This window comes from Megascapheus bottae, chromosome 7, assembly GCF_031878675.1.
Source record: "Megascapheus bottae isolate mThoBot1 chromosome 7, mThoBot2.hap1, whole genome shotgun sequence".
Taxonomy (NCBI): domain Eukaryota; kingdom Metazoa; phylum Chordata; class Mammalia; order Rodentia; family Geomyidae; genus Megascapheus; species Megascapheus bottae.
In genome coordinates this window covers 35,351,259-35,379,210 of record NC_143515.1, presented here as the reverse complement: position 1 = coordinate 35,379,210, position 27,952 = coordinate 35,351,259, and the positions used below count along the sequence as shown (strand labels likewise).

General features: G+C 37.8%; 1 protein-coding gene across 1 annotated transcript in view; it reads right to left on the bottom strand.

Moving 5' to 3' along the window:
* Nucleotides 1-223: 223 nt before the first annotated feature.
* The window catches only part of Tia1 (TIA1 cytotoxic granule associated RNA binding protein), a 34,156-nt gene continuing 6,427 nt past the window's right edge, over nt 224-27,952 (bottom strand). Inside the window, 13 exon segments of the mRNA XM_090336742.1 lie at nt 224-2,261; nt 4,245-4,390; nt 5,262-5,385; nt 7,295-7,379; nt 7,499-7,594; nt 7,837-7,909; nt 7,912-8,079; nt 10,621-10,696; nt 15,745-15,832; nt 17,075-17,107; nt 17,279-17,333; nt 19,556-19,654; nt 21,666-21,762. Coding sequence (XP_090192868.1) covers nt 2,135-2,261; nt 4,245-4,390; nt 5,262-5,385; nt 7,295-7,379; nt 7,499-7,594; nt 7,837-7,909; nt 7,912-8,079; nt 10,621-10,696; nt 15,745-15,832; nt 17,075-17,107; nt 17,279-17,333; nt 19,556-19,654; nt 21,666-21,762 — 1,267 coding nt within the window. The 3' untranslated portion in view covers nt 224-2,134.

The following is a 27,952-nucleotide window of genomic DNA, read 5'->3' as shown; positions in this document are numbered from 1 at the left end:
TACTTTTGTTCAGATTTGATCAATTTCATGAGATACAGAGGAAATGGATTTTAATGAGAAAATGAGTCCTTAAAATGGAAATATAAGCCAGAAGAATCTAAAAGTAGCTTCCTGATTTATTTTTTAGTATTTAAATTAAGCTGCTTATGGTTGTATGCCCTGATCTGTAGAAGTTACCAAGGAAATAACATTTCCAAAGTTTCTAAGTATTCAAAAAATGTACTCATCTTTCATAAAGCAAATTTTAATGAATCAATACTTAAAAACACAGTGAATTATGAAACATCCGTACGACTGCATAGAATTGAGCTCCAGAGAATTAAACGCTTAGCGCTATCTTTCCTGGGCTTTGGGTACTGGGATGTATTGGCTTAGAGACCAGTTTAGAGTCATTTGCTCCGACCAGGAAGACACAGGCCAGGAAATTCTTAAGATTTCTCAAGACTTTTTTTCAAGTTCCTAAATAAAATGCTAGGAGCTCTCTAACCAGCCATTAAAATTCATATACAAGGGATATTTCCTCTCTGAGTCAAGGAGGAGGAGAAACAGGTTTATGACCTTTTCATAAAACAAAACAAAACCAAAACTCCCACAACTCTTCTAAGAGACTCTGAAATGTACTAGAAATTTCAAAATGAGAACAATGCCATCAAAGATTCAACTTCTTAATGCTCAGAGACACTCCAAAATAATAAAGTTGGAAACCCCAAGATAGGTAACAAAAAAATCAAAGTAATGATTGCACTGAGGATTCGCTTCTTTGAAGACTTTAGGAGGTAGGATTTTAAGGTTTGGTTTTTTGTTTTGTTTTGTTGCTTTTTTTTTTTTTAATTTTTTGGCCTCTGAACATTAAAAAAAAAAAAGTTTTGCCTGGCTGGTCCTTCAGGCTAATTTTGGGGTTCACAGTGAACCCCAAAAGCCTGACATAAGAATACTCTAGTTTCACAGCTATCATTTATACACATTAAAATAAGTTGATTTACTCTTTTAAGTAAATCTAATTAGAAAACAGAAAATTAATCCGTTTACATATGACTTCGTGTTTCAAAATTCTTGAAAAACAAGAGCAAATGACTTTGTATTCCAAGACTATCAAAGAATGTATTTGATATCCACACGCACACAACTTAAAACCTTCTAAATATCAAGTCAACTCCGAATTATGCCTTTACGAAGAAAGTGACATAAAAAATTTGCTAACTGTGCAAAAATATTAACTTGCTAAGACATTTTACATTAAGGAAATAATTCACATAAATGTAGAAGTTGACACATAAAGTTGACATGGCATAAGGACATCACATTTCAGAGATTCTCCTTAGTAACAAAGTTTTGTTTTTACAGTTCCTGGTACACAGTAAAGTTTTTCATAGAAGATAAAAGTCCTTTAAACAAATATGACAGGGAATTCTTGAGGCACCTTCTCATATAAAACACAAAATGAATTACAATTATCAATCCATCTGAGAAAAGTTTCAATCTAAGTGAGCATCATTCCTTTCCATTTGTGTATTTTATAGAACTTTAATAAGGCAGGACAAATTCGTGAAAAAAATGTAGAATATAAAAATGATGTAAACTAATAATTTATATTTAAAAAACCCCCAACGGATAATAAAGAAGATAGGACAGCTCAAACAATGCCTTTTTTTCTTAACCTAAAAGAGAACTGTGCACAAGCTGAAGATTACAAAGAACTTCTAAACTTCGCACAGGTTTGGTTTTTCTCTTTTTCTTTTCTTTTTTCAAATCTTTATATTATGTTTAAAATCATACCAGGAATGCAAACTAGAACTGCACACTACTTTAGTGGAAAAAATTTCAAAATTGTGCAATTTTCTGCCTCTTACTTTTTAAAAAGTGGCAGCAATCCCTGCATTTCTACTTGAAAACAAGGATCAGAGAAACTTTATCAAAAAAGTTAATGAAGGCAAAAATTGGCAGACATCCAGCATCTTGTTTCATTCTAAACAGTGTGGATAAGTAATTTCATGATTAAAAAATGAATTTTTAAAATAAATACATTGTATCTGACATTTGCACTGACTGATTTGATAAATCTTTAAGTAAACAACTGGCTTTACTATACTTTCTGTAGCCTCAAGCCACTGGCTTTAGATTCTGGAGTCCTTTTTCACTGGGTTTCATACCCTGCCACTCGGTACCCCGCAGGCTGACTAGGCAACATGCTGCCATTCTGCCCTTGAGGTGGCTGCACTCCATAATTTGGTCCCATCCAAGGTGCGGAAGATGGTGTCTGACTAGAAGGAGGATAGGAAAGAAGCAAAGAGAGGGGAAATCACTGGTTAAAACAATGTTATAGCCGGGCATGGTGGCTCATGTCTGTGATCCTAGCTGCTCGGAAGGCTGAGATCTGAGGTTTGCAGTTCAAAGTCAGCCAGGCACTAAAGTCTGTGAGACTCTTATGGCCAATTAACCACCAGAAAACTGGAAGTGGTGCTGTGGCTCAGGGTGGCAGCCTTGAGTTGGAGAGCTCAGGGGCAGAGCCTAGGCCCAGAGTTCAAGTCTCATGACTGACAAAACAAAAAACTAAACGAAACAAAGCAAAGTTATACCCAGAACAAATAACAAACACATGAGAGATTTAAAATGTGTGTGCCTTTTTTTTTTTGGTCAGTCCTGGGGCTTGGGCTGAGCACTGTCCTTGGACTTTCTCAAGGATAGTACCCCACCACCTGAGCCACAGCACTATTTCCAGCCTTTCCTATATATGTGGTCCAAGGAATCGAACCCAGGTCTTAGTGCATGCTAGCCAAGCACTCTACCACTAGGCCAAACTCCTGGCCCCAAATGTGTGCTTTTTGAAGACCCAAATATAAAAATAAATTATACCAAAAAAAGCTAGAACTATAGTAAAAGTTCTTGCTTTTAAAAGCAGTCATCATGTATGTTTAATTTGAGTAGCTTAATTTCATAAGAAATTACAGCTAAGAAAATAGCCTTAATTTATAATTATTTAACTCAGAAAAACCCATCCTCCATCTCAGAAAGGAAAACTGTCTTATGAATGAAACTCAATCCTTTGATATAAGACCCAACAAAAGGGTTGGGGAGTAATTCAGATGGTTAAGAGTGCCTGGTGAACAAACATAGGCACATACTTAAAACTTCTGTTTTCTCATGGTTAACTGGAGATAGATGAGAGTCTCACAGACTTTTGTGTCCAGGCTGGCTTTGAACTGCTATCTTCAGATCTCAGCTAGGATTACAGGTGTGAGCCATAGGTACTGGGCTGATTATTTTTTTAAATTGTAAAATACTTTGATTTTGTTTTTCTGAAATGTAAGCAAAATATCCTTTCAGGAAGGCTTGAAATAGTCTGAGGCATCACTAAGCCCTTTTGTGGGTTTGTGTGTCTCTGTATTAGTATTAGGGTTTTAATTTAGGCCTTGGGTACTGTCTCTTAGCCTTTGTTTTTATTTTGCCAGTCCTAGGGCTTGAACTAGGGCCTAGGCATTGTTCTTGGGCTTTTTTAAGGCTAGTGCTCTACCACTTAAGCCACAGCACCACTTTCAACTTTTCTGAGTATGTGGTACTGAGGAATCAAACCCAAGGCTTCGTGCATGCTAAGCAAGCATTCGACCACTAGGGTACACTCCGGGCCCTGTCCCTGAGCTTTTTTTTTTGCCAGTCCTAGGCTTGAGCTCAGGGCCTGAGCACTCTCATTGGACTTTGTCTAGGCAAGAGCTCTACCACTTATGCCTCAGTACCACTTCTCGTTTTTTTTTCTATGTATGTGGTACCAAGGAATCGAACCCGGGTCTTCGTTCATGCTAGACAAGCATTCTACCACTAGGCCAAACTACTGGCCCCTGACCTTTTTCATTCAAGGCTATTGGTTTACCACTGAGCCAGAGCACCACTTCCAATTTTCTGTTGGTTAATTAGAGATAAGAGTCTTATCAATTTTCCTGCAAAGGCTGGTTTTGAACAGTGATCCTCAGATCTAAGCCTCCTGAATAGGTAGGATTGTAGGTATGAACCAATGATGCCCACCTATAAACAACATTTAAAATGTTCAGAAGAATTATGCCTTTAGGTTCCTCTCAGAGAAAAATTTTAAAGAGAAATATATAAAAGTATAAATTAAAAACCACTCTAAAGTCTTTTAAAGGCTATAATTTTGCCTTACAGAGGCATAATTATTCAATATTGCCTGTTCATTATTTGGTTTCTTTTTGACATTTTCTACATTGATCAAGGAAAAGACTGACTGTACTTACTTAAAGCCTTGCTGGTTCCATGCCTGGCCATACATTCCATATGCAGGTACTTGCCAACCATTAGGCATATACTGGCCAATCTGTTGTGCATTTCCGTACCACTGGCCCCACTGGCCATAAGCTTGTGGATATCCAATTTGATTTTGCTGTTAAGTAAAATTATAACATAATTTAGTATTAGCTGACATTAACTGTATATTCACTTATTCCTATTATATCACACTTGGGCAAAACACAAGAGGTCATCATCACACTTAGTATATACTTAAAAAAAAAAAGAAACGATAGGGGCAGATTTATAGCTCAGTGGCAGAGCATTTGCCTAAAATGTTAACAAGCCTTGATTAAATTCTCAGTGCCATGCAAAAAAAAAAAAAAAAGAGCTAATTGCTTAAACTCTACATGATGCTTTAAATGGCATAGTTTTTGTAAAGAAACATGTGATGCCCTAATAATAATAAACTATCATGTTTTAAGTATATGGTAAATTATCCACATGATTACTTCTTGTAGACTGGGAACATAAAAAAATTACTTATTCCTATATTTAGCTTTCTTAAGAATTCTATATGATTAGGATTTTCGTCTTCCCACTTCTATGCTCCATTTACAACTTCCCCACAGAAGTCAATGAGGGATCAAGGTTGAACCACTTAAAAGTTGACTAGAAAAACAAAAAACAGAAAATCTGGAAGAAAATGCTAAGGTCCTAAATACACTTAAAGCTTTGTGAATAAATCTACCAAGTATTAAAAAAAGATTTAATACCCTGTTAGGTTTGTCGGAGTATTTTAAAATCCACTGTGTGAGCATGAGTCAATTGAGGCGGTTACACTCATCATGTCACCACTGCAATCCATGAAACACCACTCTGGAACTATAATACACGTAGGAAGAGCCCTTATATACTATGAATTGAGCTTGAAACTTATTAACAAGGATTATCAACAATCTTCACTTTTAAATGAACTTAAAACTACCCTAGCAATTACTTCCCATAGTCAAGGACCCTCTCACCTGTTGCACAGGATTAATCATATCAAGAGTTTCTTTGCCCCAATAGCATTTCACAACATGACCTTCAATGGTAGTACCATTAACAGAAACAATTGCATGTGCTGCACTTTCATGGGAATTGAACCTATTGAAAACAATATTAAGAATCACCAATATAAATTACTTTAAATGTTTATGAGTAAAACCTATCTTTTAAAAAAAATTACGATAAAAGCTGGGTGCCAGTGACTCACATCTGTAATTCTAGTTTCTCAGGAAGCTGAATCTGAGGATTGCAGTTCAAAACTAGTCCAGGCAGGAAAGTACCTGAGACTCTTTTTATTTATTTATTTTTTGTCCCAGTCCTGGGGCTTGAACCCAGGATCCGAGCACTGTCTATGGCCTTTGTGAGCCACAGCACCACTTCCAGCTTTTTTCTATGTATGTGATCCAAGGTCTTTGTGCATATTAGGCAAGCACTCTACCACTAAGACAAATCCTAGTCCCAAAGACTTTTTTTCTCTGGGTCATGGGGTCTGGGTGCTGTCCCTGAGCTCTTCACCTCAAGGCTACCACCCTATCCCTGGGCCTGGACATTATCTCTGAGCTCTTCAACTCAAAACTACTGCCCTACCCCTTGAGCCACAGCCCCTCTTTCCCATTTTCTAGTGATTAATTGGAAATAAGTGTCTCACATTCTTTAGTGCTAGGGCTTTTGAACTGCAATCCTCAGATCTCAGTCTCCTGAGTAGCTAGGATTACAGGCCCGAGCAACCTCACCCAGCCCAATGAGATTCTTTATTTCTAATTAACCACCAAAAATCTGGAATTGAAGCTGTGGCTCAAGTGATAAAAAAGTGCTATCCTTCATTACAAAAGCTCAGGGACAGAATTCAGGCTGAGTTCAAGCCCCAGGATTGTAATTAAAAAAAAAAAAAAATTAAGCTGGGTATGGTGGCTCATGCCTGTAATCCTAGCAATTCAGGAGGCTAAGATCTGTGGATCTGCGGATCAAGGGTCAAAGGCACAAAGGGACCAGAGACTCTTATCTTCAATTAACCTCCATAAAACGGGAAGTGGGGCTTGGGTCAAGGGCAGGGTGGTAGCCTTGAGATGAAGAGTTCAGGGACAGTGCCCAGGCCAAGTTCAGGCTCCATGACCCACAAAAAAAAAAAACAAAAAAAATTAAGATGAATAAATTCAATAGTCATTTGGAGAAAAAGATCAAAGTGAACCTGTGGAGAAATAGGCAGATGGCATATTTCCTTTTTTTCAAAAATCTTGTAATTCTAAAGAAATGTTTTAATATGTTTAATCTGTTTTCCTTTTGTTTTTATTTTGCCAGTCCTAGGGCTTGAACTGTGGGCCTGGGCACTGTCCTTGAGCTTCTTTTGTTCAAGGTTAGCACTCTACCACTTGAGCGACAGCACCACTTCTGGCTTTTTCTGTTTGTATGGTACTGAGGAACCAAACCCAGGGCTTCATGCATACCGGGCAAGCACTCCACCACTAAGCTATATTCCCAGCCCCAAGGATTTTGTGGGTTCCCCCCCCCCTCGTCCTAGACCTTGAACTCAGAGCCTGGGCTCTGTCTCTGGGTCACTTTGTGCTCAAGGCTAGTGCTCTAGCACCACTTCTGAGTAGCTTATTGGAGGTAAGAATCTCGTGGATTTTTCTGTCTGGACTGGCTTTGAACTGTGATCCACAGACCTCAGTCTCCTGAGTATACTACAGGGATAAGGCACTAGTGCCTGGCTAGAAGGATGTGTTTTATTGGCCTTGGAAGACAAAAAGAAACTGTAAACTACATTAATGACTACACTACATACTAGAGAAATTTCCATTTCTTTATAATTATGACAGAAAACTTCCAAACATGTCTCTTGTTGTTTAGGTTAATCTGGAACTATGGGGCTCAAGTGTTCTTACACCTCAGCCTCCTAAGCAGTTAGGACTGCATGCCAACTGTGATAAATTCTTAGGAAAGACCACAATATTCAATACCCAAATATTTATTTGGGAAGGAATGAAGCTTTGAAAGGAACTATCCCTACCGAACAAAGGAATATCCTTTATCTGGAAAGACTCGAATTTCCATTATTTGTCCAAATGGTGAGAAAGTCTGACGCATTAGTTGTTCTGTTAAGCAAAAAGAAAAACAGAAGAAACCACACTAAGATGCATTAAAAGCCTGCCAAAATTAAGATTCTCAGTTTAAAAGTTTGTACCAAGATATCATACTATTAAGAGTTTCATACCTGTTAGTCCAGAAGTAACACCTCCACAGTAGACTGTACAGTTGTTTGGACTAGACTGACTGACAACCTCATCATATGATAGCTGTTTTGTATTTGCTGAGAACAAAAAAAGTTTTATATCTTCAATTCATTAAATACGATGTCAGGAGAAAGATAGCATTAACTATACTATTGCAATGGCAATATAAAATACATACATACACACACACACACATATGTATGTTTAGGATTAAACCTCCCCCCAAGAATATCTTTTTAAAAACCCAGCATTCTTTATTTAGTAGGAGACTTGATATTAGAGATAATTTATTAAGGTTATGAAAATGAAAACTAAGTACATTTTTGAATAGTAGTCTTGATTTGCTTCTCATCTATTTCTGCAATTAAGTCTCCGGGGACAGCTCTAACACTTAAAATCTAGTGTATTTTTCTCCAAAATTCCACATTTCCTTTTCTTCTCCAATACACCTACACTCATATGTACTCTTTGGAGCTGGAGGTTTTCGGGTTGCCCAGTTAGTTCTGATTTGTCTTCCACCAAGCCACTGGCCACCCATCTGTTGAATGGCGTTTTCAGCATCCTGTTCCATATGTTAGAAATGATAAAGAAACCACAATTAGATGATGTTACCAACAACATTTAGTAGGAAAAACTTGCTTTTCAGACGTTTTTTAAAATGAAAATGTTTTATAAAATACACAACTTTCCAAAAATGCAATAGTACTTTTTAATTTGTGCAGCTTTACTGGTTAATAGGCTTTAGGAATCCTGAGCACAAAGGTCTTAATGACATAGCTATCAAAGTACAATAACTCGACCTATTACAAACAGAAATCCTTATTTTATGTAATCCAAAAAGCTTCTTAATGACAGTATCGTTTTAGAAGATCAGAATTAAAGAAAGATTTTGGGGGGGGGCGTCAAAGATTTTTGGGGGGGCGTCATGGGGCTTGAACTCTGGGCATGGGCTCTGTCCCTGAGCTCTTCAGCTCAAGGCTATGGCCCTACCTCTTGAGTCTCAGCCCCATTTCCGGTTTTCTAGTAATTAATTAGAGATAAGTATCTCACGTTCTTTAGTGCGCTGTCTAGGTCTACCTTAGAACAGCATTCCTCACATGTCACTCAGATACCAGCTTTCCAAGACCCCAAGACTCTAATCTCCAATTAATCACTAGAAAACGGGAAGTTGGGTTGGGGCTCCAGGACAGGGGAGTAGCCTTGAGCCAAAGAGCTCAGGGACAACTCCGAGGCCCAGAGTTCAAGCCCCATAACCAATAAAAAAGAAAAAAGGAAAAGAAAAAAAATCTGGGGGCTGGAAGTTTGGCCTAGTAGTAGAATGCTTGTGTAGCATGTACAAAGACTTGGGTTGGATTCCTTGATACTACATACATAGAAAAAGCCAGAAATAGTGCTGTGGCTCAAGTAGCAGAGCTCTAGCCTTGAAAAAGCCCAAGGATAAACCAGGTGCCAATGGCTCATGCCTGTAATCCTAGCTACTCAGGAGGCTGAGATCGGAGGATCGCAGTTCAAAGCCAGCCTGGGCACAAAAGTCCGTGAGACTCTTAGTTCCAGTTAATCACATGAGCTGAAGAGATCAGGGACAGTGCCCAAGCCCAGAGTTCAAGCCCCACCACTAACAAAAAAAGAACAACAACAACAAAAAAACCACACAACACCCCTCATACACACACACACACATACACAAAAAAACCTTCCACTAAGCATCCCTGTCTTTTAAAAGTGTGACCCTTGGGGCCGGGAGTTTTGCCTAGTGGTTAAAGTGCTTGCCTAGCATGCATGAAGACCCGGGTTTGATTCCTCGGTACCACATACATAGAAAAAAAAGCCTGAAGTGGTGCTGAGGCTCAAGTGGTAGAGCTCTAACCTTGAGAAAGTCCAAGGACAGTGCTCAGGCCCTGAGCTCAAGCCCAGGACCGGCAAAAAAAAAAAAAAAAAAAAAAAAAAAGTGTGACCCTCTTTTGCATTTAACTGTTGTAAATCTTCAGTTATATAGTATTATTAAAAAGACATCAGTGCTTCATATTTTATATTGGTAACGTTCAAACACTAAAAAGTAAAATATTGGGCCAGGGAGTACGGCTTAGTGTTAAGAGTGTTTGCCTAGCAAGCACAAAGCCCTGGGCTTAAAGACAGTGCCCAGGCCCTGAGTTCAAGTCCAGGTCTGGCCAAAGGGGAAAAAAATGAAAGGACAATATCACTTGCTCCCATTAATAAAGAAAACTACTCAGGACATAGAGGAGGATGACAGTTCAAAGCCAGCCTAGGTAGAAAAATCCAAGAGACTCTTAACAGGTGAAGTCAAGCTGGAGATGATAGCCAAGTGGTAGGTAACAATGTAAGACAAACAAGTAAGAGGCCTTGAATTCAAACTGTGATGCACAATGTAGTAAAGAAGTACAATACAGTACATACAGCTCCATCTTTGTTGTACTCAGAAAAGGAAATCATGTTTTTGTTTCTCAGATGTAAATTGACAAATGAAATCTTGTTTTTTGTTTTTCCCTTCAGAGGAAAACATAAGAACACTAACACAAACACTTCACATAAACATATGCCCCTTCCTTTTTATACAACATAGTCTTTAAACTACCAATGCACACAGAACTCTAATTATAATAAAAACTATGGCCTAGTGATATAGTGCACGAAGCCCTAGGTCTGATTCCTCAATACCACATATACAGAAAAAACGAAGTGGCACTGTGGCTTAAGTGGCTGAGAGCTAGCCTTGAACAAAAAGTGTCCAAGTACAGTGCTCAGGCCCCACGTTAAAGTCCCAAGAATGGCAAAAACAAAAAAAACTATACCATGTTTCCTCTTTTCTGAAAAAACAAGAAATTGCAATCCTATGGAAATGGAAATTCCATAAATGTTTGTAGAATGAAAGTACAATTTAAGTGTTTGTATTTTCTTCTTTTTCTCCCCCAGTATTGGATTTTGAACTCAGAACCTTGAATACTCAGCTTTACTTGGCTGGAGCTCTACGACTTACTGAAACTGCTAGTTATCAGTGAAATTAAAGTATGGCAGTTAGAGGAGAAAAAAATGTAAGTTTTTATTCTTCACATTTTACTGTACATACACTTCTGATTGAGCTCACCCATTTATTGAAAAAGGAGACAAAGCCATATCCCTTAGACTTTCCTGTTGCCATGTCCTTTACCACTCGGGCATCTCTGAAAACAGAAACAATCAGAAACTAAGATTTGTAAAATCTTCTGTGGGTATAAAATGAGAATTTCATGTACAACTCATTTTCATGTCTCATCTTCATTAAAACTGAACCTTGAATCTAAAGTTACCTTCTATTTTATAAATATTGGCAAATGAGGCTTAATTCTGAAGATATGCAAATCAGTAGCTTGTAATATAAGTATATATTACACACACACACACACACACACATATATATATATATGCCTCGCACTTCAAAAAATTTTTTTAAACTTCCAAGGACTTATCATGGTGAAAGTCTCTATTCACATAAATTACTTCACCATTATAAGGTCCTTAGGTATATTAAATGAATGAATTTAGCCATGCAATCTATAATTTGATATCTGATATATTTTTCCTAATCATTAAAAATTTTAAATAGAAAAGTGGAAACTAAGAGACAAAGTTGTACTGTCCGTAAACTAACTTGCTCAGGTTAATATATACCAGCCTTCTGGGCTAGAGCAAATTTTAAGAAATTGACATTTCACTTCAGAAATGTTAAATCATTGAAAAAAATACTAAATACACACATTCTAAAAGAATATTTTATACTGAATTTTATTACAACATTCATATTAGAGTGATTGGAAACCAAGATATATAACAGCAAAATTTTTAAGTCAGAAAGTAAAAAAGCACGCCAACATTTATCCACTGTGAACCGTAGCTTGTAGTTAGCCAGGGCAATTCTGTCCATTCTTCAGAGACACTCTGCAAAATAACCAGAGCCCTATTATTTGAGATTGAGTAAAAACCCAGCCATGATAGCTACAACTCCATACCTCAAAAAACTGGACTGAAAGTGTGCTTTACAGGCAATCTGCTTTTAAGTTTTGCCAGGTATGTCACAATGATTGATCTTTTGACGCATGAATAAAACAGGCACTTTTACAACAAAAACTCAAGTCAGGAAACCATGCAATGAACTGTTGTAGCAATGAAGTATATATAAGCATATTTTAGATCAACTAAGGAATGATTTATTAAATGCAGTCAAAATGACTAAGATGCTGGGGAAAAGGAAAAATTTATTTGTTAAATTATCTATATGTGATACACATTCATTTAACTTTATAGCTGATGCATGTGTATATTAAAACTTGCTAAATTATACTAAACTCAACAAAAACAAAGTACTCAATCAGTGTAAAATAAGAAAAGCATTATATTCTTTATTATATTTTTATTGTAATTAATAGAAGGGTTACATTATATTTACCAGATAGAAGGCACATTACTGAACAATCATGGCTGTCCCTTCTCAAGCATAATATTCTTTTTTTTTTTTTTTGCCAGTCCTGGGCTTGGGCTCAGGGCCTGAGCACTGTCCTTGGACTTTCTCAAGGCTAGAGCTCTACCACTTGAGCCTCAGCACCACTTCCGGCTTTTTTCTATGTATGTGGTACTGAGGAATCGAACCCGGGTCTTCATGCATGCTAGGCAAGCACTTTAACCACTAGGCCAAACTCCCTGCCCCAAGCATTATATTCTTATACCGATTCCTTCCTCCCTTCTTTGCTTCCTTTGCCAGTTCTGAGGCTTGAACTCAAGGCCTGGGCGCTGTTCCTGAGCTTCTTTTTGTTTAAGGCTAGCAGATTATTATTTGAGCCACAGTGCCATTTCTGGCTTTTTCTGTTTATTTGGTACTGAGGAATGGAACCCAGGGCTTCATGTATACTAGACAAGCATTCTACCACTAAGCCACATTCCAGCCTGCCAGGTTGTATCAATAGATTGCTATTTATTAAACTTCTTTCATAAATCAAGCACTATTGTGGGCACCCTACAGAGAAAATCTTCTGATTATCATGAGAACCTCCTGATATACTTATCATTTTGTCTCCTTTGATAACACCAAATCAAGTGAACACTCTATAGAAAAGCACTCTATTAATTGCCAAATGGTTCTTTTAAATTTAGGAATATTAATTTCTTATATATGATCTCAACTTAAAGGCCTTACTAGGAAAAAGAATAATGTATATCCTACATTGTGAAATTGTAAGAAATTCAATAGGCTAAAAATATGATGGCCAACATACCTAACTAAAAGAAACTGATTCAAATGGGGACATGACAAGGCAAGTGCAGAATCCTAAGTTCAAACCTCAATACTGTCAAAAAAGAAACAAAGGGCCAGGTGTCCTAGTAGCTCCTAGCCACTCTACTCAGGAGGCTGAGAGCAGAGAACCACAGTTCAAAACCAGCCCAGGCACTAAAGTCCTTGACACGCTTATCTCCAATTAACTACTAGAAAACCAGAAGTGCTGTGGCTCAAGGGTAGCCTTGAGGTGAAGAGCTCAAGGACAGCACCCAGGCCCAGTGTTCAAGCCCTATAACTGACCAAAAAAGAAAGAAAAAAAACAAAGGAAAAAAGGAGGGAATGTGGGATGGAGAGGACGGGAAGAAAAAGAAAGGATAGAAAGTAGAAAAGAAAGTGACTGATTCATAATGAAAGTTATGCTAAAAGTTATTGCCAAAACTTGAAGGTCATAATCTGTCCAATCCCATACCAAAACTCCTATTTTCAGAAAAGCTGCTTTGATTAACTACAAATTTTACCAAAGCAGCTACTTCAGTTTTTCAAACTGTTAGAAAAAGAAAAAAATTTTTTTGTGGGTCAGGGAGCTTGAACTCTGGGCCTAGGTGCTGTCACTGAGCTCTTCAGCTCAAGGCTACCCCCTACCCTTGACCTAAACCCCACTTCCCATTTTCTAGAGATTAACTGGAGATAAGCGTCTCAGGTCCTTTTGTGTTGGAGCTGGCTCTGAGCCTTGATCCTCAGATCTCAGCCCCTTGAGTAGCTAGGATTATAGATGTTAAACTACCGCGCTCGGCTGTTAGAAAAATTTTTTGTAGGCTGTGAACGTAGCTTAGTGGTAGACTGCTTGCCAAGCATATGTGAAGCTCTGAGTTCGATTCCTCAGTACACAGAAAAACCTGGAAGTAGCGTTGTGGCACCAGTGGTAGAGCACTAGCCTTGAGTAAAAGAAGCTCAGGGACAGTGCACAAGCCCTGAGTTCAAGCTCCAAGACTGACCAAAAAAAAAAGTCTTTCTCATTTTAATACTTCATGAAATATCTGCTTGCAAATATATATATATAACTTTGACCTATTTCTCCTTAAAGAAAGATTCTGTGAGGCCAGGAGTTTGTCCTAGTGGTAGAGTGCTTGCCTAGCATGCACGAAGACCCAGGATTGATTCCTCTGTACCACAAACATAGGAAAAAGCTGAAGTGGTGCTGAGACTCAAGTGGTAGAACTCTAGCCTTGAGAAATCCAAGGACAGTGCTCAGGCCCTAAGCTTACACCCAGGACTGGCAAAAGAAAAAAAGATTCTGTGAAAAAGAATCAATGAAGATTGGGGCTGGGAGTTTGGCCTAGTGGTAGAGTGCTTGCCTAGCATGCATGAAGACCCAGGTTCAATTCCTCAGTAGCAATACATAGAAAAAAGCCAGAAGTGGTGCTGTGGCTCAAGTGGTAGAGCTCTGGCCTTGAGAAAATCCAAGGACAGTGCTTATGCCCTGAGCTGAAGCGCAGGACTGGCCAAAAAAAAAAAAAAAAAAAAAAAAAAAAATCAATGAAGATCTAGAATCTTAAACTTTTAATGGTCCTGTGACTAATGAAGATAAACTACATGTTATAAAGATTCTCTACATGAAAATAAAAATACACACAGAAATGTGGTCCTTTGAGAGGAATTCCAAGTCTAGATGTCTGAAAATGAACCATTCTTGCTAAAACAGATTAAGAGGAATAATAACAAAACTACAACTTTATTTTCTTGGGCTAGGTGTTGGTGGCTCACACCTATCATTCTAGCTATAAAGGAGTCTGAGATCTGAGAATGGCGGTTCAAAGCCAGTCCATGCAGAAAACTCTGTGAGACTTTCATCTTAATAAACCATTCAGAAAAAGCCAGAAGTGGTAGAGCACTAGCCTTGAGCAAAAGAAGCTCAGAGAGAGTACTAAAACTCTGAGTTCAAGCCCCAGAACTGGCACAAAAACAAAAACCAAAATATTTTATTGTCTTTTATCAGTGCTCACAAAGAAAAATTTCATTTATAAACCCTAATTGTATTAAATCTTTAAAATTAGTCAATCCTTTATCACTGCACTTTACTATTTTCTTTAAATAAAAAAAATTCTTCAAATAAGCTCTAAAAATTCATCAACACGATTCCATTTATTTTCCAAACCCTTCACCTCATTTCTACTGTTCATCTGTTCAAACCAAATCACAGCTAGCATTTCCTTTCTATTATTTTCTTAGTTGGAATAAGTGTTGCAACCAGAAATTCTAAAACAAATTTCTAAATTCAACAATCACTTCTAAACAAGTGTTATGAACAACTTGTGATTACTTTAATATGACATTTTTTATATTAAAAAAGCTTAAGTTATTAGATGATTAAAGTTTTATGATGAATGTTACCTGGAGTAAGATATTTGCAAAGGACCTAAAATGTATGATTAACATCAAATGCAAGGAAGATAGTGCTTTATAAAATGTCATATAGCACTATTATTGATGGTTCTTTCTTCTTTTAAAAAAGGCAAATGTCAAAGAAATAACATTTAGCAATTGATTTCTGGACTGGAATGGTTAGTTTGGGGTTTATTTTGTTTTTGGTTAAACTGTATTAAAACAAACTGTATGGTAGCAAAAGTACCCAAATAATTCTTTAGTTTAATTATAACACCAGGTTACTAAAGATTATTATTTTTCTAACAAGAGACCTATGTAAGACATTATAATATGTATAATAGCAAATTCATCTTAAAAACTACTAACAAACAGGATTTTAAGGCAATTAAAGATCAAAGATTTATTTACTAAAGGAAAAGCAACTCTTGCTATTAATTTCTTGAATGACCACTAGCCAAAATAATATACTATGCCAAATGTTAAAACTACTGTTCTAAAATTACAATAGTTTTTCAAATCACTTCTATGTAAAATGATTTCTAATTGATAGTAATGTGTCTATCTTCTATTACTTACGATATTCTTCCAAATGGTGCAAAAGCTGCTTTTATGTCTTCAGTTGTAATTTCTGGACTGAGATCACCAACGAACACATGGAAATGATCTTATAAAGGGAAGGAAGGGGAAGTGAAAAGAAAAATAGAACTTTAGAATTAAAAAAATACTAAAATTGACCTAGTAAAGTACTCAAAATAGTTTACTGATAATAATAAAACAAATGAAACACTATCCTTTCTATAAAAATCTTCAAACATAACAAGTCAAATAACAATACAGGAGATTCTTCTAAAAAACTATGATATAACTAACCAGCAAACTAGTTGACAGTTATATTTCTATTTACACTTATTATACTAGCTTTAGAAAATAAACTATTACTATATCACAAGTTTCAGTTCTGTAAAAATTTAAGTATTCAGTTTTTGTTCTAATAGTAATACTTTACTTTTTCATTTTACCACTATATTTAGGCTTTACAAATACAACAAGATAGTGGTACTATGAACTATGTAGACTAGATTTACCTCAGCTAGGGCAACTCACTGAAGCTAGCTATGTGATATACTTGGCTTAACCATAGTTTGTGAAGAACAATCAAAGAAATACCTTTCATTGCAACAGTTTGATGTTAAAGTATTTGACAGTTTTCTCAAAAGCCCAGACATTACACCATTCAGTTTATGTGAATCCATGTGCAAGTGAACTAAGACTGAAGGCAACAGAATGAAAACAGTAATCCCTTCACTTTATATCAGAACCATTAAAAAGCATCGGAGAAAAATATCATCCCACATGTGACTTTTTTTTTAAAAAAAAGACAATTCTCAAAAAAAAAAAGAAAAGGAAACGTTTAAGAAATGCAAAATCTTTCGATGGCTACTTAAACACATGCGCTCGCACACGCTTACACACAAACACACACATCAAATTTGACAAAGTACATTTGGAAAGAAAAGTTACCCCTATTTGGCAGGCCTTAAGCAACATATTGGGTTGCTCTTCGGAAAACACTGTTTCAGGAGCAACTCGAGCACTTGGAAGATGTGGGTATGAAGCCCAGGTGACCTCAGGGAAGTAGGGTATCTTGCCCTTTAGATGGTGAAAGTATTTCTAAGACACCAGCTGCTATCAAGGGGGACAGAGAGCTTGAACTAGCAACAAAATAGTGGATAAGCCACACTTGGTCAACACTGGGAAGAAGGGGGAAAAATATTGCCAAAGAGACAAATAGAAATACTATTTCCTCCCTCCCGCCTCCCACCACAATAATAAACATAAAAACTTCAGGTGGTTAGTGAATACCCTTTCAAGAGATTTCATTTTATGTTTAAGAAGATACAATTACCTTGTGAACGCTGTGTGCTGACAACGGTACTACCTGATGACAAAGATTAGATTTGTTCTTAAATTTATTAACACAAACACATTAAATCATATCTTAGGATAATGATCAAAACATTACTGAAAACATGTATGATGTTTATATGCTTTACATTAAAACTATTGGGTATAATAAAAAAAAGTTCAAAGAGTATAAAATTATACTTACTGCTTGTGTCTTTCTTTTGACTGCTGGGGGTTGTGGCCCAATTCACTTTGACTTCCTAAAAAAGTTTTTCACATTTATATTTCATAAAAATAAAATGCTCAAATATTTGATTATCATGTATAAATACACAGAATTTTAGGAGAGCATCCTTCCGCCAAAGTTTCAATGCTCACCTTTTAATTTACATGTATGCAAATAACTTCTAATCTTTATGCATTTTGGTTAATGTTCAAATAACCTTGATTAAAGGTACCACATTTCTCCCCTTCATCCTTCTTCATTGGTATCCAACATGACTAGATGTTTTATCCAAAGTTGAGTAACTCAAGAAATATTTTAGTATTTACCATGTGTAAAGTATCATGGAAAATACCTAAGCACAGGTTTCTGGTCTCTAAAAGCTTTCTCTCACTATTTCAATGTCAGATATGATGGCCATTTGCTTTATATAAATTGGAGCTAGCCACTGTTACACAAGTGAGGTAATAGGCACATTTCTCTTTGAACAGTGTTACCCCCTCCCTTATTTTCTCCCATTTTTTTTCTTTTTGTCAGTCATGGGCTTGAACTCTGGGTGCTGTCCCTGAGCTCTTCAGCTCAAGGCTACTGCCCTACCCCTTGAGCCACAGCACCAGTTCCAGTTTTCTAGTGGTTAACTGGAGATGAGTCTCATGGGCTTCAGTGCCCAGGCTGGCTATGAACTGTGAACCTCAGACCTCAGCAGGATCTCAGTGTCCTGAGTAGCTAGCTAGGATTACAGGCATGAACCATCGCACCCAGCTTTCTCCCACTTTTTCCTCAACCAATTCCCCTCCCTCCCAAGTTGTAAAGTTTACTTCCAACATAGTGTCTTGTGAATATCATTGTTGAATTGGTTCACAATTTTGTCCCATCATTTTGGTGATTCACCTTCCCTTCCTCAAATTTGATAAACATACACAAGATAAAGTGTACAGCGATAAAAAAAACAATGATATCAGGGAATAAACCAACGGGGGGAAAAAAAGAGAAAGAACTGCCAAAAGCACAGAAAAAAAATACCCAACTACTATTATTTACATTTTTTAAAGTTCATTTCGATAAGCAGCAATTATTGGTCATAAGCACATAGCCATTAAGCCATTCTGATCCTCTCCCTAAGATTACGCTATATATCTTCTAGTTATTATAAATGAGGGAAACCTATGTTTTGTTGGGTTTGGCTTGCTTCACTTAATATAAGTTTTTCCAATTTCCTTATAAATGGGGCAAAATCATTCTTGCTGATGGGAGTATAGAAATCCATTCTGTATATACCAAATCTATTCTGCATATACCATACTAAAGAGAGACTTTTCTGAAGAAGAAGAATAATAGCCAACAGACACACGAAAAAATATCTGGCCATAAAAGAAATGCAAATCAAAACAACATTGAGGTTCTACCTAACTCCAGCTAGAATGGTCATTATCAAGAAAACTATTAATAATAGATGCTGGCAGAAATGGGACCAAAAGGGAATGCTACTACACTGTTGGTGGAAATGTAAATTTTTTTAAATTTTATTCTTTTATTGTAATTAGTAAAAGGGTTACATGATATTTGCCAGATAGAAAGTGCATTAATTCACATACATTGATACCCTTTCACATGTCTTGGTACCCATTACCCTCCCCCGCATGGAAATATAAATTTGTTCAACCACTCTGGAAAGCGGTATGGAAGTTTCTCAAAAGACTAAACATATAGGGCCAGGAGTGTGGCCTAGTGGTAGAGTGCTCACCTAGTACATGAAGCCCTGGGCTCAATTCTTTGGTACACACACAGAAAAAAGCTGGAAGTGGTGCTCATAATAGAGTGCTAGCCTTGAGAAAGCCCAGGCCGAGTTCAAGCCCCGGAACTAGCAAAAAAAAAAAAAAAGACTAAACATAGGTAAGCTCTATGACCCAGGAATCCTACTCCTGAGCATTTACACAAATGATCAGACAAGGCCACACTAAACCCACCAGCACAATCATGTTCCTTGTAGCATTATTTACCATAGTTAAGATATGGAATCAACCTAGATGCCCCTCAGTGGATGAATGGATCAAGAAAATGTGGTACATATATACACAATGGAATTACATGAGATTCTTATCTCCAATGAGCCACCAGAAAACTGGAAGGGGCACTGTGGCTCTAAATGGTAGAGCACTAGCCTTCAGTGAAAAAGCTCAGGGACTGTACCTAGGCCCCTGAGTTCAAGCCCCACAACAAGGAGGGAAAAAAAAAAAAGGAAATTATAATGCTTCTTACCTTACCCATTATCTTCCTCCCATTCATAGCAGCTAGTGCTGCAGCTGCATGACGATGCTCGTGAAACTCCACAAAACAATATGGATCATTTCCAGCTGTCTGTTGGAGAAGAAATATGAAAGTTAATTTTTAGCTTGAAATCATTTAGTTTTAGCATAGGATTTAGAACAAGGACTTTCTCCAAGTGTTTTACCTGCTCAGTCTTTTAAAAATGTTTCTGATTGGCCGGGAGTTTGGCCTAGTGGTAGAGTGCTTGCCTAGCATGCACGGAGACCCGGGTTTGATTACTCGGTACCACATACATAGAAAAAAAAGGCCGAAAATGGTGCTGAGGCTCAAGTGGTAGAGCTCTAGCCTTGAGAGAGTCCAAGGACAGTGCTCAGGCCCTGAGCTCAAGCCCAGGATTAGCAAAAAAAAAAAAAAAAAAAAAATGTTTCTGATTGTCTAAAGGATGATATAATTGGAGGAGGAATTCAATGGTGAAAATCCTCTGAACAATTAACAAATCATTTAACAAAATGAATACTAGCAAACTGAAACATGTTGGAAAGGAGTGAGCACTGAGAAGGACACATGAATAGAGGGACAAAAGATGAACAAATACTGGGCCAGGAGTTTGGCCTCATGGTAGGGTTTGCCTAGCATGCTTGAAGACCCAGGTTTGATTCATTGGTACCACATACATAGAAAAAGCTGGAAATGGTGCTGTGGCTCCACTAGTAGAGCTCTAGCCTTTAAAAAAAAAAAAAAAAAAAAAAAAAACCTGGGGCCAGGAGTTTGGCCTAGTGGTTAAGTGCTTGCCTAGCATGCATGAAGACCTGGGTTCAATTCTTTGGTACCACATACATAGAAAAAAGCCGGAAGTGGTGCTGAGGCTCAAGTGGTAGAGCTCTAGCTTTGAGAAAATCCAAGGACAGTGCTCAGGCCCAGAGCCCAAGCCCAGGACTGGCCAAAAAAAAAAAAAAAAAAAAAAAAAAGCAAATATTGTCATTACATTCAATGTATATTATGTAAAATTGAATGACATAATTTAAGTTTAAACATGGGATAGGGGAAGATGGGGAAGAACAAAATGTGACATCCATCAAGATACACTACTCAAACCCTGACCTCTGGAATTTAAATTCCTTTGGTCAATCACTTAATTAAAAATAATTGCTAGCTACTCAGGAGACTGAGAACTGAGGATCATGGTTCCAAGCCACCCTGGGCACTAAAGACCATGAAAACTTTTTTTTCTAATTAATCACTAAAAAGGGGAAGCGGGACTATGGCTCAAGAGATAGGGCAGTAGCCTTGAGTTGAAGAGCTCAGGGACAATGCCCAGGCCCAGGGGTAGGACAATAGCCTTGAGCCAAAGAGCTCAGGGTCAGCGCCCAGGCCCAGAGTACAAGCCCACCAAAAAAATAAAAAATAAAATAATAATAATAATAATAATAATAGTAATTTCTTTTGGGGCCAGGAGTTGGCCTACTGGTAGAGTGTTGCCTAGAGCACATGAAGAACTGGGTTTGATTGCTCAGTACCACGTACATAGAAAAAGCCGGAAATGGTGCTGTGGACTCAAGTGGTAGAACTCTAGCCTTGAGAAAATCCAGGGACAGTGCTCAGGCCCTGAGTTCAAGCCCCAGGACTCACAAAACAAACAAACAAATTGTGTGTGTGAGAGTCCTGAGGCTTGAAAAATAATCAAAAATCAAAAAGTCTTTCATGCAGTTGAAGAGCTACAGCACCAGCCAAGCAAGAGCAAGGCCTTAAGTTTAAACTAGTTCCACCAAAATAAAAATATCTTCACTAGCTGCCAATTTTTTAAAATCTATTTTCCAATCTAGTTTTAGACTATTTGGCCAATTAATATCATAAAAATAATTTTGATATTTCAATGCATCTTCAAATAAGGATAAGGAGGGAGAGAGATACCATCTGCTCTAGAAATGATTGGTTCTATTATTTTCCCTTATTTATTGTAAAAGAAAATATTTAGTTACCAAGACAAATTAACAAAAACTTCACTAAAGTCCCTATCAATTTAAACATTAAGAAGTTCTGAAAGCTGTGGCTTTAATTAATGTGGCAAAAAAAGGAAGTTAACTGAGCAAAATACCCTTACATCCATAATCATTTTGCAGTTTTTACAAGGCCCAATCTGGCTAAAGAGCTGGAGAATTAGAGCTTCTGTCACATCTCTGGAAAGGTTACCAACGTATCTGAAACACATAAAAAAAGAAATTTGCATTTTAGACTTGCTTTTTAAAAAACTTAATTTACTTTATTGTTATTATAAAGGTATGTACAGAGAGACTACAAGTCAGGTACTGAGTTCACTTGTTTTCATACTGTCTTCTGTTGCCTCACTCTCCTCTAGCCCTCCCTCCTGTCTCCACCCACGAGTTTTATAGTTTACTTTCAGTCCAGTGAATTCCACTCCTGCACTTTCCCCTTTCCCCTTGTTCTGTACCTTCCCTGATAGCCCCCCAAGGACATGCACTTGAATATATCACAAAGACAAATCATCAAAAAATAAAAATTAGGAGCCGGGAGTTTGACCTAGTGGTAGAGTGCTTGCTTAGCATGCATAAACACCCAGGTTCGATTCCTCAGTCACCACATGTAGAAAAAGGCTGAAGTGTAAGGGGTATAAATGTATGAGAAGTAATGCACCTACTACCTGATGAATGTAACTGTAATTCCCCTATACATTATCCTGATAATAAAATTAAAAAAAAAAAGCCCAAGGATGTGCTCAGGCCCCGAGTTCAAGCCAGGACTGGCATAAATAAATAAATAAATAAAGTTAAAAAGAGATTGCTTGTTTCTATATCTTGGGGTTTACTTACATACACATGTTTATGTAAATATGAAGAGGCATACAGATGTTCTGCCACATTTTGGAGAGAACCTGCACTGTTTGTCTGAGTGTGGCTTACCTCACTTATCATGATTTGCTAGACTTGCTTCTGTTGCATTCGTTTTTGAAATAACTGGCTGGGAGTAGGAAGATTTTGTCCCAAACTATACTCTTTGGGAGTAACTTTATTAGTTCAACAACACTTCAAAATCTCTTTCAAAACTGCTGGCAAAATATTCTGTTTGCAAATATATTAGACAGTGCTACAAGAAAAGCTAGTGGGTGAAGGTATGCATGTGTATTTTAAGGTAAAAATTTTAAACCAAACCTGTTACTTGTTTAAGGTTAGTTTTTGCTTTGTGCATGCCAGATAAGCACTCTACCACTTAGGCCATGCTTCCAGCCCAGGAAATAGGCTTTAAAAGGCTACTAGGTTTTTTTTTGGGGGGGGTTGTTTTGTTTTCAATATTGGTGACTGAATCTAGGACCATAGACTTGCTAACAAGCACTACAAATTTGAATTATATCCCCAGTGCTTGAGGGTTTGTTGTTTTCTGTATTGTTTGAACTCTGGACCTTAGAGTTGATAAATACGCACTCATTATTTGAGCCATGACTTTTTAAATTATTTTTATTTATTTATTTATTCATTCATTCATTTATTGGCAGTGCTGGGCTTAGGGTCAGGGCCTGAGCACTGTCCTTGGACTTTTTCAAGTCTAGAGCTCTAACCACTTGAGCCATAGCGCCACTTCTGTTTTTTTTCTATGTATGTGGTACAGAGCAATCGAACTCAGGATTTTGTGCGTGCTGGGCAAGCACTCTACCACTAGGCCAAACTCCCTTTGTTTTAATTTTTTTTGCCAGTCCTGAGTCTTGAGCTCAGGGCCTGAGCACTGTCCTTGGACTTTTTCAAGGCTAGAGCTCTACCACTTGAGCCACAGCACCACTCTGGCTTTTTTTTTTTCTTCTATGTATGTGATACCGAGGAATTGAACCCAGGTCTTCGTGCATGCTAGGTAGGCACTCTACCACTAGGCCAAACTCCTAGCACTGTTTTAATTATTTTCAAGATAGGGTCTCAAGTTTTTCCCTAAGGCCACAATCCTCCTCCTTATGTGTGTCCAAAGCTGTACCCACACTACCATAATCAACTTCAAGTTGTTAGGATGGACTCTCAATAATTCCTTGAATCCTGATTCACCTGATCTCTAATTCCTGAATAGCTGGAATTATAGGCATTTATCCCCACATCTAGTCGCTTTTACAACTCTTTAATCATTGTTAAGATAGTACACAATCAATGCTAGGAAGCACTGCCAATGCTATTTCTACAATGAAAACAATTTTCTAACTATTTTTAAATTCATAATTTTCCTAATGTATTCAATCAAGTACAGTGAAACTTTTGAGAAATTATAAGCAAACTGCTTTTCAGGCATCTAGTATTTACAAATGGATATGAAATCTTTCGATAAAAATCAATGATCAGTGGAAGAATGGTGAAATTGTAGATAATTCTATATTACTAGAGCTGGTAATGAAGTTAAAGTAAATAGTGCATTACAAGGCATTATTAATATGTATTAAATTTTTAATTCAACTTTTTCTTTCTACTATGCAACAATCACATACTGGGTGACTGTACAAGGCCACTGGAAAAGGTTAAGATGGCAAAGGGAGAATTCCGTTGAATCCTAAAGAACACTATGTAAATACCCTTGGAATAATTGTATACTGAAAAAGAACATTTGCTCAATCACAATTTGTCAATATTATTATTACTCTAAAAGTCAGTAACTAATGGAAAAGAAGTATTAATCCTGTCTTTTGAGTAGGCATTCCAGAACATGAGATCCATGGTTTTAATGAAGGGATGGTCTCATGAAGAATGTTAATATACAAGGACAATGCAGGAAAGAACTGATCCAAAAAATAATTATAAGGAAGTGACAATGGGTCACATATTTATACTAAAACCACATGATGAGGTTGTGTGGAATGGATGTTCACAGGCTGCTAAAATTATCACATAAACTGTAAAAAGAAAAATCCATCTTAAAATGAAGATGGATGGCTATAATTGTGACCTACCAAACAAACTTTTTTTTGCCAGTTCTGGGGCTTGACACTGTCCTTAACCTTCCTCCAGGTTAGTACTCTACCACTTGAGCCACAGTACCACTTCTGGCTTTTTCTGTGTATGTAGCACCAAGGAATTGCACATGCTAGGGAAAATTCTACCAGGCCAATATCCTGGCAATCAAACTTTATAGATGAAAAATGAGAAGTTGTACTTTCATAAATGGTATCACCTATAAAGTATTCACATCAGAAAAATCTAACATAAATCTAAGCAAGCTCAATTTTCTTTCTCTCTCTCTCTTTTTTTTTTTTTTAAGAGGGGAGGGGATATGGGGCCTCTCAGTACTGGGAACTCCAAGGACTGAGTACTGTGCCTTAATTTTTTGCTCATGGTGGGTACTTTAGCCATTGAGACACAGCTTCTGGCTTTTTACTGATTAGGTGGAGATAAAAGTCTCATGGACTTTTGTACCTTGTCTGGCTTTGAACTGCGAGCCTCAGATCTTAGCCTTTTGAGTAGCTAGAATTACATGTATGAAGCACCTGAACCTTGCTTCATTATTCTTTTCTATGATGCAATTGATCACTAGCCTTGAATTTGTGATCCTCCTTACTCTGCTTCCTCAATACTGAGACTACAGGTGTGTATCACCATGCCTTCAATTAGCTTATATGTAGAGGATACTGTCATTGATGGCTCATACCTGTAATCCGTGGAGGCTTGGATCCAAGCACTAAGGTTCCAACCTAGCCCAGACAAATTTGAGAGACTATTTAATTAACCAGCAAAAAAGCCAGAAGTACAGGAGTGATTTGACTGGTACAGTACCAGCCTTAAGTAAAAAACCTAAGAGTAACCCTGGCGTTTGTCAAACCTCTGGACTGAAGAATGTATGTATGCACATGTATATGAGTGCACACAAGTGTGCACACACACAAACTGATAAATTCAGATATAAGAAGACATTTTATCAGACCACTTGTTCAAGAATTTGTCTGGAGTATAACTCTGCTAAAGTGACAGTAAAGCTATATACTTAGCATGTGTGAAGCCCTTGGTTTAATCCCCAGCACAAACAAAAACCGATGGGTCAGGACTGTAGCCTAGTGGTACAGTGATTGACTACCTTGCAAGAATCCCTGGATTTGAATCTCACATAAACACAAAAAAAGGCTGGAAGTGGTGCTATGGCTCAAATGGTAGAGTGCTAGCCTTGAGAAACCTCAAGGACAGTGCCCAAATCCTGAGTTCAAGCTTCAGGACTGGGGGAAAAAAAGGGCGAGAGTTTGGCCTAGTGGTAGAGTGCTTGCCTAGCATGCACGAAGACCCAGGTTTGAGTCCTCGGTACTACATACATAGAAAAAGTCAGAAATGGTGTTGTGGCTCAAGTGGCAGAGTGTTACCCTTGAGGAAAAAAAAAGCCCAAGGACAGTGCTCAGACCCTGGGTCAATCCCCAGGACTGGCAAAAAAAACTTAAAAAAAAAAAAATTAACTCCCCCTCCCCTAACTACCATTGTCCTTTAGATTTTTTTTTTTGGTGGGGGGAGGTCATAGAGCTTAAACTCTGGGCCTGGGCACGGACCCTCAGCTACCACCCTAGTCCTTGAGCCTCGGCCCCACTTCCCATTTTCTAGTGGTTAATTCAAGATAAAAGTCTCCAGGACTTTAGTGTCAGGCTGGCTTTGAACAGCAATCTTCAGATATCAGCTTCCTAAGTAGCTAGGATTACAGGAGTGAGCCACAGTGCCAGTTAACCTTTTGAACTGCTAGGTTTACAGAAATAAACCGCAGAGTGGCTGACTTTGGATTTACTTTGAAAAACTCAAGTTTGTAGCCAGCCCCAGTAGATCACATCTATAATCATTTTTACTCAAGAATCCTTGCTACTCAGGAAACTTTAGTCCTGAGGACTGAGATTTGGAGGTAGCCTAGGCAGACAGATCTGAGATTCTTCAATTAACAGGCAAAAAGCTGAAGCTGAGTACTGGTGGCTCACAACTGTAATCCTAAGTACTCAAGAGGCTGAGATCTATAGATTGTGGGTTGAAGCCAGCCAAGGCAGTGAAAGTCCATGAGACTCGTCTCTCTAGTTAATCACCAAAAAGCCAGAAATGGAGCTATGACTCAAGTAGAAAAAACACTAGCCTTGACACCAAAGCTCAGGGACAGTGGCCAGGCCCTGAGTTCAAGCCCCAGGATCAGTAATCCCTCCTCCGCCAAAATATAGTAGATATGGAGATGTGGTTCAAGTAGTAAAGTATCAACAGCGTACTGGTAAAGTAAAAGCCAAATAAGATCTGCTAGTCTCGAGGACAAGCCTTAAGGTATGTATATACAAACACATACACACAAATAAAACTATAAAAGTAAGCTCAGGTCTGGAAATGTGGCTTAGTAGTAGTAGCGTGTTTGCCTATCATGCATGAAGCCCCAGGTTCAATTCCTCAGTACTACAGACACAGAAAAGGTTAGAAGTGGTACTGTGGCTCAAGTGGTAGAACACTAGCCTTGAGAAAAAGAAGCTCAGTGACAGTGTCCAAGCCCTGAGTCCAAATCCTAGGACTGGCAAACAAACAAGAAAAAAAAAAAAACCACTCAGTTTTACAAGAACTAAGAAACTTAAGTTTCTTCCTGAAGTGGTGATGTGTATTGGGTTTTGCTATGCATTTTAGGATGTCCTGGAACTCCTCCTTATGCATCTAGCTTATGTCTCCTGGGAGTGCTATTTACAGTTATGTACAGATGAGCCTGTGCTTCTTACAGTTTCTACAATCTCTTAACAATGTCATATGAGACCAAATTTCTAGGACATAAATCTTTTGGTGAGCAAACTATAGCCAAATATAAATCTTTGAGAAACTAAATAAACTGTGATTTATTTAATACTGTGTCTGAAGCTGAGCAGGTCCTTGTAGAGAACTTTGGGGTTTGATTCCTAATACATGCATACACAGTAATAATGTATGAATGTAATCTTATTGTAAAAAACTGTATTGTGGCAATATATATAACACACTGTTCTTTTTTTTTTTTTTTTTTTGCCAGTCTGGGCTTGAGCACAGGGCCTGAGCACTGTCCTTGGACTTTCTCAAGGTTAGAGCTCTACCACTTGAGCCTCAGCACCACTTCCGGCTTTTTTCTATGTATGTGGTACCGAGGAATCGAACCCGGGTCTTCATGCATGCTAGGCAAGCACTTTAACCACTAGGCCAAACTCCCAGCCCCAACACACTGTTCTTAAGGGCCAGGAGCATGGCCTAGTATAGTGCTTGCCTAGCATGCACAAAGACCTGGGTTCAATCCCTTGGAACCACATGCACAAAAAAGCTGGAAGTGGTGCTATGACTCAAGTGGTAAAGCGCTAGTGTTGAGAAAGCCCAAGGACAGTGCCCAGGTCCTGAGTTCAAGCCCCAAGACTGGCCCAAAACTACAACAACAACATAAAAAAAAAAACCTCCCTTT